The sequence below is a fragment of the Orycteropus afer genome, unplaced genomic scaffold, assembly GCF_000298275.1.
Source record: "Orycteropus afer afer isolate SDZICR_OR568_19922 unplaced genomic scaffold, OryAfe1.0 scaffold00482, whole genome shotgun sequence".
NCBI classification, from domain to species: Eukaryota; Metazoa; Chordata; class Mammalia; order Tubulidentata; family Orycteropodidae; genus Orycteropus; species Orycteropus afer.
Genome location: NW_006922069.1, coordinates 889,761 through 901,269, shown reverse-complemented (window position 1 = coordinate 901,269; position 11,509 = coordinate 889,761). Strand labels below are relative to the sequence as shown.

At 39.8% G+C, this 11,509-nt stretch overlaps 1 protein-coding gene across 1 annotated transcript in view; it reads right to left on the bottom strand.

Annotated features, from left to right (window-relative positions):
- The window catches only part of LRRC8C (leucine rich repeat containing 8 VRAC subunit C), a 38,303-nt gene extending 27,415 nt beyond the window's left edge, over window positions 1-10,888 (bottom strand). The window contains exon 1 of the mRNA XM_007954932.2: window positions 10,751-10,888. Coding sequence (XP_007953123.1) covers window positions 10,751-10,888 — 138 coding nt within the window. The remainder of the gene's footprint in view (window positions 1-10,750) is intronic.
- Window positions 10,889-11,509: the final 621 nt, after the last annotated feature.

Sequence of the window (11,509 nt, the reverse complement as noted above, 5' to 3'; positions counted from 1 at the left end):
CCTTCACTTGCTGCACGTGTAGCTTTTAAATCACTGAAAAGGCTTTGAGCCTTTTCTTGAACTAAAGTAGGGCAAATAAGAACCGTAGCCACTTGTGCCAACTTATCTACAAATTTGACTTAATGACACACTTAGGAAGGGATCTTGCAGGTAACCCCAGGATGGCCTATATTTAGTGCTATCTGCTACTTCATTAGCTTTATGAATTTCACTGTAAGCAATGAGTTAATCTAAGTAAGACTTTCTGGACCTCCATCTGTACATTCAGATTTGGCAAAAGAAAAATGATCCACTAGAAATTCCAGATAGAATGGGGCAACAATTCAAGGCATATTATTGAAACAGGCTCCTCTGGAGTTGATACATTTACTGCCTTTACTTGCCTGTGACCTGCTTCTGAGAATTTCACCTGAAGTCCATTTTGCCATAGAGCCCATGTTGATGGCTCTCAATCAGAGAAGTAGAAGCTAACCTCAGTATGTACCAGAAAATAAACTGGGGATCAACTCCAACCAACACGCTCAGATTTCCTTCACTTTTCTCCAGTATAATCCTGTTGGCCAGTTTGTAAGGATTTTTTTTTTTTTTTTTGGGGGTGGTCTCAAATCAGTGAAATCATCTTTTGGTTTTTTTTTTTTTTTAATTTTTAATTCAGAAAGCAGGAAATGTCTTTCCTGTGTAACAATCACAAGGCTGGTCCCCTGGGGCTTCCAGGGGGCTTGTATCTCCCAGTTCCTGTTTCTGGTTTCTAACTGTTAAATCTATATTTGGTAATAGCCTGCCTGTGGGCTGTTTTGGATTTGGTCATAATAAGATAACCTGGAGGCATTGAGTGAGATCTAAAGCAATCTTATTTTTCCAGGAAGCAACGTGTTGACCTTCAGGCTCTGGTCTATTTTATTGAGTGTGTTGAATTCTTGAATAGTGTTGTTTATGGTACAAAGTTGGGTGTTTACACTATTGGTCCTTGAGGGTGTATGACTGTACAGGAATAGGATACATGTATTCTCCTGGTTTACAATGAGTTTATATTTGTTTCTTACGTGCACTGATGTGGCAAGCCATGAAAATAGCTGCTTGCTCAGAAATGAATAAATATTTGTCAGATGAGTAAGACAGTGTTGCTTCTAATCTTTTCACATCAGGGCAAGAAAGAATCAACACTCTTTTGATACATAATAAATCCAATCCCCATACCCCTCCTCAGCCTTTTCAAAGCTGCCCAGTGTTAAAACCTATTTGAACACAACTCTTTAGGAGTAAACTAGCAACTTTTATTTGACATGGAAGAGACAACTTAAAAAATGGTTGCGTCAAAAGCTATAGGATTAACATTTTATCACCAATAAGGACTCTTCTAACTCTACCTTAGATTTTGTTTTGCTTTGTCATATTTCTAATTTTGGGGTTAACTTGTTTTGTAAATGAGATCAGAAAGAATAATTGTGCTTTTATTTTACAAATGGAAAAATCAAGGCATAGAACCATATTTTAACTAATTTTTAATATGACCTTGGAATGAGAAAGGGATCTGAGCTTCACAGAGAAGCCTTTGTTCATAAAGTTATCAGCCATTAAGCCAATTTTAGAGGATTATCATAGCAGAGCTAAAATACAAGCTTCAATTCCCCTCCTAAGGAATATTAATTTGTAATATGGATCCTAGGTATTTTTCCTTTCCTTAGATATTTATATCATATATCTTGTTTCTTTAATGCTTTTTATAGCTTGCAAGTTACTTTTTTTATATAGCATGTGTAAAGCAAATAACCTTTACAAAATCTAATCTGGAATTCCGAGAATTCATCCTTTTTTTTAAAAAAAAAATAATAATTTTCTATTTTCCCTTTTAGGAATTTTGCATTTGTGTTTATACCTAAAATCTTATTTTACAAACCAAAGTTTTTCTACATAATCTCTGTAATTGAACTGGTTTCATAATATTCCTTATCAGTGGACACAGGGATGAAGGATTCATACTGGAGAATCAGACCTCTGTTTGTATCCTGGCTCCATCCCTCTTGGCCTTCACAAGTTCCTTAACCTTCTAGACTTCAGAATTCTCATCTGAAAAACAGGACTAATCTTCCTCCCGGGGGACATTCTGGGAACTAAATAAAATAAAGTACATACAGATTCTAGCACAGGTTCTCTTACAGGTGTTACTCCAGGTAAGAGTCATTAGCATTTTAGAGAGGTCAGTTCTATTGTGTGGGGCTCTCCCACCCCTTACAGGTTGTTAAACGTCCCTGACTCTGCCCTCTAAAAATGTTATCTCTGTGCTCCTGTCACTGTCACTGTACCAGTCAATGCCAGCTTTATAAAATGATCATACTAAATGTTGTTTGCACTGATTTTCTAACTTTTAAATATATATATTGGGTTTGTATGCTCATTCTTTGAGACTTAGCTCAATGATCACTTGCTCGAATCCCTAATATTCAGTGGTTGAAATGATATCATAGTATTTAATGCTCCTCACATCTATACAATTAAAGCATTAGCACAGAGAACAGCATTGCTTATATATTTCTAGCACTGGTAGACTGTTAGTAACCTTAGGGCAGGGGCTGTACTGTATTTCTCCTTCAGTATCCAACACCCAACACAGTGCCTGATATATTGCTGGAGCTCAGAGAGGTTTGCTGGATTGAATGGTCCACCCCACATGAATTCTGAGTCCTTTAGACTTCGTATTCTGACACAATATTCCTTTGGGTCATCTCACTTCTTTTCAGAACACTGATCATCTAACACTTCCTGTACCTAGTCAACTGGTTTTGTTTTTAAAACCTGTAAGGATGGTATGGTTCCTTGGTGGCACAAATGGCTTATCTTCGACTGCTAACCTGTAGTTTAGTGGTTTGAACCCACCCAGCACTACTGTGGAAGAAAAGTTCTGGCAATCTGCTTCTGTTAAGATTATACAGCCAAAAAAACCCCAATGGAGCAGTTCTACTGTGTAAGACACAGGGTCATCATGAGTTGGAATCAACTAAACAGCAATGTGCAACAACAACAATAACAAATACAGGCCTGTGTGAAGGGCCCAGGTTACCTGATGAGTAAGCTCTGAAAGTGGGCAGTACAGTTGGAAGGGCTGGGTAAGAAATGGGGAATACCAAAAACTTCTGTACGGCGACATGACTGGTCTATGCTGTGGGAGGATGTGTGACTATGGTACAGAGAAAGATAAGATGGACTTGCATCCACTCCTGAACTCACCACCCACACATTCCTTAAATGATGTTCATCACAGACATCTTCACAGGTATTTTCTCTTGTCTTCATTCATTTCGTTCCAAATAAAACTACTAGTTTTCACAGATTTTCTATGTGGCTTCTTTTGCCTGCATCTTACCATTTCACCCTGCCATGGAATACATAAACAAGAGAAATGACTCTCTGTGCTTAAGCAGATCTGAGGCAGTGCTGTGGCAATACAAGTAAATTCACAGACCTCCTGCTATAAGCTCCCTCAACTACTTCCTAAACTGGCCATTCCAAATTTTGCCTTTCTCAAGGACTCTGCTACCTTCCATGATGCCCCATCCTGCCACTCATCTCACCCTCACAATTTCTCAGCAGATATGTCACTCTCTACTTCATAGAGAAACCAGAAGTCATAAAGCATAAACTCTCACCTTTCTGCTCCCTCGCCCCAAATAAAATGCATCATCCATCACCTGGTCTGTCAGTTTGCCACACTGCAGAGACTTATGTGTTGCTATGATGCTAAAAGCTATGTCACCAGGACTTCAAACACCAGCAGGGTCACTCACAGAGGGCAGGTTTCAGCAGAGCTTACAGACTAAGATAGATTAAAAAGAAAGGCCTAGTGATCTACTTGCAAAATTTATCAACAAAAACTTATGATATATATTCATTTGCCTTGGGTACTTCATGAGGAAGGTTCAATTGCTGGAGCAGGACATTATGTTTGGTGAAGTGGAGGGCCACAGAGGGCAATGGAGACCTTTGGTGACATGGATTGGCACAATAACTACAATAGCCTCAAACATGCCAGACATCATGAGGAAGACCCAGACCTGGGAAATGTTTTGTTCTGTTGTACATTAGGTCATCATGCCTTCAAGTCAACGCAATAGTGCCTGTCTATCTACCTACCTATCTATCTATCTATCTATCTATCTATCTATCTATCTATCCTTGCCAGTATTCCCTTTCTGGTGGAAAACCACACCCTTCCCCACTCAAGGATAATCCTTCCATCTGGACCCTGGATCCTATCACCTCCTTCCTCCCAAAGAAGGCATTCATTACTTACCCTAAACTACTGACTGAGTCTTATAGGCAACTACTTTGATAGCTGGCATATATCATAAACTTAATATGTTCACAGATAAACTAATTTTCTAGTCTGCTCAGGTCTAAAACTTTAAGGGTTTCCTGATTTTCCTTTGTTTTATACCCTACAATCAATCTGTCAGCAAATCTTGGTAGCTTTTCCTTTAAATATAGCCAGAAACACTACTTCAACCATTGTCCAAGCCACGGTCATCTCTTGCCTGGATTACTTCACCAGCCTTCTAAGTAATCCCCCTGGTTCCTTCTTTGTCTTCTGCATTGTACTCTTAATACAATGGCTAGAATGATCTTTTTAAAACATAAGTCAGATAATAAAAATATTCTGCTCAAAACCCTCCAAATGTGTCTTCTCTCAGAACAAAAGCCAAACCCTTTATAGTGTCCTATAAGGCCTTCTATGATTTGGCACCATGGGCCTCTTTCTTCTACTGCTCTTCTCCTCACATACCCTGCTTCAGTAGACTGGCCTCCTGGCCTTTCCTTCAACATGCCAGGGACACTCCTGTTTCATATGTCTGTAACAGCACATATCTTTCTAGGTTCCCCTCAGCATTCAGATTTCAAAGATGATAACAGACCTCCATTGACACCAGACTCACTTAGAAACATACAGAATTAGAGTCACAGCTGATTGCAAGTCAGCATCAAGTTTTCCTTTTTCGGAGAATCTTCCTAACTGTCCATGTAGTGGTTCACATTATTGCCTAGAAGCTAGTCTTTCCCTATGCACCTCCTCCCCATAACATCTCAGGTGTAAGAAAAAGAAATCCATTTTGATTGGTGTTATATATTGAATTATGTTTCCCCCCAAAATTATGCTGAAATCCTAACTGTGGAAGAAGGTCTTTAAAAATGTCATCAGTAAGGTTAACATGAGGTCATACTGGAGTAGGGTGGTCCTAATCCTATACATCTGGTGTCCTTATAAAAGAGAAGATACACAGGGAGCTCTGGTAGCATAGTGCCTAAGGCATTTGACTGCTAAACAGAAGGCTGGTGGTTCAAACCCACCAGCCACTCCTCAGAAGGAAGGTTGGGAAATCTACTTCCATAGGGATACCACCTTGGAAACCCAAGGAGGGGTAGCTATGAGTCGGGTTGAACTTGACGGCACATAACAACAACAACAACATAGAGACAATGAGATATGGGAAGGACACCATGTAACATAAAGTTTAAAGCCAAGAATACCTGGAACTAACAGAAGCTAGGAGGGAGGCATAGAATAGATTCTCTGCCAAAGTCTCAGAAGGAATCAATGTAGCTGACACCCTCATCTCTGACTCTCAGCCTTTAGAACTGTAAGACAATAAATTTCTGTTCTTAAAAGCCACCTTGTTTGCAGTATTTTGTTATGGCAGCCCTAGGAAATAAATATGAGTGGGTTTAGAACATATCCTAGTTTAAAAGGCCTTATGATCCAAAGGAGCCAATATCTCTAGTAACTGAATAGATACATCTTGCATGTGTCAAAGACATGCTCAGTTACAAGTGTCACCACAACCACAGAAGCCTAATGACATGGCTTCCTACCACACATTAATTATTCTCCCAGCCAAGATTCAGGTGACCAATAGTGATCATTTTTACCATAAGCAATGGTGCCTATTAACAGTTGACATTGTACCTTTATCAGGTATCCAGGGAAATAGAACTAGAAAGTTAAGAGAAAGTCAAAAAGTCAAATTTTCATGCAGAAGGGGAAGGGCTCTCTTAACCCTTTGTCTATAAAGATCTTTACTCTTATTTCCACAGCCTGGAAGCCTCCTCCCTGGAGGCCCCCATACCTTCTTCAACTCTTTGGTCAACAGCTATCTTCTCATCCTAATTAAGAAGTGCAACTTCCATCTGACCTGATGGGATCACCTACCATCCTTGCATGCTTTATTATTTTTCCATTGACCTTATCATATAATTTACTAATAATATGATAACATATAATTTACTAATTGATTTTGCTTCATATGCTTAAGTTCAATTCCAATAGAACTTAAGTTCCATAAAGCTGGCATTTTTCACTTTTATTTTTTTCCTCTTTCATTGATAATTAGAATAGTGCCTGACAATGAGATACTATCTTGCTCCAGCACTAGTAGCAAAGTTCAACGAGACAGAAAATAACAAATGCTGTCGAGGTTGTGGAGAGATTGAGACTCTTATACACTGCTGGTGGGACTATAAAATGGTACAACCATTGTGGAAAGCAGTATGGTGATTCCTTCAAAAGTTGGAACTAGAAATACCATTTGACCCAGCCATTCCATTACTAGGTATATACCCTAAAGAAGTGAGAGCCATGACAAGAACAGATATATGCACACCCATGTTCATCGCAGCACTATTTGCAATAGCCAAACGATGGAAACAACCTAGGTGTCCATCAACCAAGGAATGGATAACCAAACTATGGCACATACACACAATGGAATACTATGCAATGCTAAAGAATAAAGTAGAATCTGCAATACACTGCATAACGTGGATGAACTTGGAGGACATTATGCTGAGTGAAATAAGTCGATCACAAAAGGACAAATATTGTATTAGTCCGTTATTGTAAAAGTTAAGGAAAGGTTTATCTATTGAAGGCAATTTTCTTTGTTGGTTACCAGGGGTGGGAGGGGATGGAACACTGTTAGATAGATAGAGATAAGTATTGATTTGGGTGAAGAGAAGGGCAATGTACCAAATGTGAGTGACCAATATGGCAGCATTGAGGATGAGAAAGACATAGAGAGGTACATGGGAAGTACAGACAACAAAGATGAACCCTTTTGCAGACAGAGTACTGCGTTGTCAGTGAAGACAAACGTGGGTATATGGATGGATAGATGGGTGGACAGGCTAAACGATTAGGTATGTGTATGAAATGGGGAGTGTATCCAAGAACATGTATAGGGTTGGCAGACAATGGTCCTATAAGTTTATGTGAATGATCAGAATTCCCAGGTGTATAGTAGAGCTGACAAGGGGCAAGGTTGTGGTCACTTCTTGGTCACAGCCAGCTACCAAGAGGAACCGGGTAGTTGAACCTGTGAGCTTGGGACCATAGTCGCAGGGAACATCAAGCTCAACTGGCATAACATACTATACAAAACATTGTTCCACCTCCTACTTTGGCAAGTAGCGACTGGGATCTTAAAAGCTAGCAAGCTGCCATCTAGATGCAATGATGGGTCTCTCCTCGTCCCAAGCAAAGAAGAATGAAGAAAAACAGAATTCATGGAAACAATTAGTCCTAGTGACTGGTACACCATCCGATCTGCAGCCTATACGACTATGAGACCAGAAGAACTAGATGGTGCCCGGCTACCACTGTCACCCACTTAGAAGGGGATCTATGTAGGAGATCCTTGATAGAGAGGGAGAAAAATGTGGAACAAAACTCAAAATCATTTGGAGAAAAAAAAAAGGGGGGGGGGGACCAGGTTTGCTGGTCCGATAGAGCCTGGTGGAACCACTGAGACCATGGCCCCTAGCTGCCCTTCAGGTCTGGAATTGAACCCACACCTGTGGTTGCCAGCCAAACAATGTACAGGCATGTGAGTTAAACATTTACCTCAAGTAGACACATGCCCTGGAGAGAACAATCATGGGAGAAGGAAGGGCTGCTTATGCACAGGGAGACAGCTCAGGGGGCAGTGGTACATGGAGGGATGGACACAGAGAAGAGGTAACTATGGGGAGGAAGTGGGAGGGGAACTGTTGCATTGTGGTAAACTGTGGTCAATGTCATGAGACAAAGTATATGTAAACAGCTGTATGGAAAGTGAGTCTGCTCTGTAAATCGTCACCCAAATCACAATTTAAAAAAAAAAAAAAAAGGATAGTGCCTGACACACAGTAATTTCTTCAATATATATGTTTTATTTATGAATGAATTTATGTGCTTTCTCTCATTCAAACTCTAGTTTTTCATTGGCATCTCCCTGTCACCCCCACACACCTTTTTTCATTCCACAAATAAAAGGCAGCAGGATGCTGGGGATTAAGAACAAGATTTTGGAGCCAAACTACCAGGGTTTGAGTAATGACTTTGCTACTCATCTTTCTTCAACCTATCTGTGCCTCAGTTGCCAGATCTATAAATGTAATAATAATAGTACTTACATCTACTTAGAAGGCCAGTGAAGTAATTCAGGCAAGAGATGAAGGTAGTTTGGACTAGGACTGAAATCGTGGTTCTGGATATATTTTGAAGGATAGGTAGTAATAATAGTACCTACATCTTTCAAACAGTAATTTTTCATTGGCATCCCACTGCTCTTTTTTGGCCAACTTTTTCAATCTTACATATCAAAGGCAGTGGGATGTTAAGGATTAAGAACAGGACTTTGGAGCCAAAGTGCCTGAGTTTGATTAATGGCTTTGCTACTTAGCATGGGAAGTTCTTCAACCTATCTATGCCTCAGCTGTCAGATCTGTAAATGTGCCTAGATCTTAGGGTTGTAATGAGTATGAAATGAATCAGTAAGTATAAAGTGTTCATAATAGTGTGTGATACATAGGAAGCACTATGTCTTAACAATGATTAAAATCAGCATCAAAAAAGCCTGTACTTCTGCTCTGTGCTGCTTCTAGCTCTTGATCTTGTTCCCTAGCTTCTCTCCATCTCAGCTCATCTATTTGAAAATCATTTCCATTTCATGGCCTTAACTTTCACTTCCATTCACTTTTTCAACTACTGAAACTAAGATTTTTAATGATCTAGCTAACACTTTTTGTCCTTAGTGGATGTTTTAGCTGCACTGCCAGTCATCATAGACCACATCTTCCTTGGACTTCTGAGGCACTCCTCTCTCCTGGTTTCCACCTGCCTTTATGGCTGTCCCTTCTCAGTCTTCTGTGGAGGCTCCTCTTCTCCCTCCATTTACTCTTTAAAGTTACTTCTGACCATGACTTCATACATAGGCATTGCTTCAACTCTCACCCTATTGAAACCCAATCTGTGCCAGTCCTCCCTACAGTTTCCCAAAGGTGTCATGTTCTTTATCACATACATGACTGCACTTTTTTAGGGTATTCTTCCTGAACCTTCTCTCACCCTTATGTCCCTTTATCTACTAATTCTTGCTGGTTCTCCAAATTTTTATTCAATCATTATATTTTCTCTTGCTCTCAAGCAAAGTTGAGTGTTTCTCCTCTGCACTTCCTTAGTGCCTTGTGGATGCCTCCATTACAGTATAATATAATCTTTAATTGTTTATTTGACTCTCTACTAGAACATGAACTACTTATAGATATCTACATCCTCAAATCATGGTGTCTGGCACATAGCATGTATGCAAAAAATATAAAGATTCAATGTATAAAATAAAATATAAGTATAAAATAAGTAGTGATTGTGATTAGGTAATATTTTAACTCATAATTGAACATCAGGATGACATCTCATCAAATATGTTAGCTCTCCCTGAAAATATTATCAGTGGAAAGTGTAAGAGGTGATTCAAAGGAATAAGTTCATTTTGGTGATATAAAAAGCACTATGGAGGAAGTAGGAGCTCTGGTGGCATAATGCCTAAGGCATTTGACTGCTAACCAGAAGGCTGATGGTTCAAGCCCCAGCCACTCCTCAGAAGGAAGATTGGGCAATCTACTTCCATAGTGATACTGCCTCAGAAACGCAAGGAGGGGTCACCGAGAGTCAGATCCCACTCAACGGCAGTGAGTTTTTAGTTTGAGCATGGAGGAAGTGGGAAGACAGCTGTTGCATTGTGGGAAATTGCTGTCAATGTCATGAGACAAAGTGTATGTGAACTGCTGTATGGAAAATGAATTTGCTCTGTAAACTTTCCCCAAAATGACAATAAAAATTTTTTTAAAAAAGCAATACATAGCAATTGATATCCTAGGAATTGGTGAGCTGGGGGAAAAAAAGGCACTACAGATATACATTGGGAGGCCTGATGGTGCAGTGGTTAAGCACTTGGCTGCTAATTGAAAGGTCAGTCGTTCTAGCCCACAAGCTACTTTGTGGGAGAAAGATGTAGCAATCTGTTTCTGTAAAATAACAAGCTTAGAAACCCAATGGAGCAGTTCTACTCTGTCCTATAGGGCCATTATGAGTTGGAATCGACTTGATACCAATGAGTATGAAAATATATGCTACATTTCACTGCAAGGCCAAGTTATTACTTGGCTAACAGCTAACTGTGTATTTGGGCTCACTGGAGTATTAACTTGACTACAGTCAGCTACTGGGCATGCTGAAATCTTATAAGTACCATACTTACCTTATGAAGAAAGTTCAGTAAATAAGTGTTCTAGCTCCCTGCCATGATTATAAACACCCTACACCAGAAGAGAACAGCAACTAATATTTACAAGGTTAAAAAATCTTACGACCATCCCTTTCAAAAGGTTTCATTGACTAGGTTTCTTGCTTGGTCCCCATTCTGCTCTGACTCTCAGCACCTACCTGTAAAGTACACCCAAACACGCCGATCATTAGCATGGCCACTGAGAGGTAATCGGTAAACACATCCCACCATGGCTTCAGCACCCGGAAGGCAGGCTGCTGCTCAGAGAACTGCCGGAATTCTGTCACTGGAATCATGTTTCTGGCAAAGAAGAGATTAGTCATGAATCAACTTATAATTAATTGCAGCTTCATACACCACATACTGCATTGTTACCAGTGTTTGAAATGCTGCTTCAACCCATTAGAAGCAGAAATCTGCAGGGATAATATTATGTTACAGGGCACATGAAATATAAAGATGATAACACCAACAAAACGGAGAAGGGGGGGCAGGAGGAATGATAGTTTATCATGTGATGCCTGAGGTCTTAAGGGCTTGTCAACTGCCATCCAAAGCACAATGGCTGATCTCTGTTCACCTAGAGCGATGAAGGATGGGGGTGGGTCAGAATACGAGGAGGAGATGATGGAATGAGTGACTAGTTGCCTCCATGAATAACTGCCTACTTTGCCGGACAACCATAAAAACTGGATGGTTCCCGGCTGCCACTGCTAAACATTTTGATTAAAAAAAAAAAAAAAAAAATTCTATAGAAGAATCATGATCAAGAGGGGGAAAATATAGAATAGAATTTTAAAATTTCAGACTCCAGACTTTTCTGGATCCATGGAGGCTGGTTGAACCCTTGAAACTATTGCTATGAGATCATTTTCTTAAACCAAATATATACCCTGAAGTCTTCTTAAAACAATAGT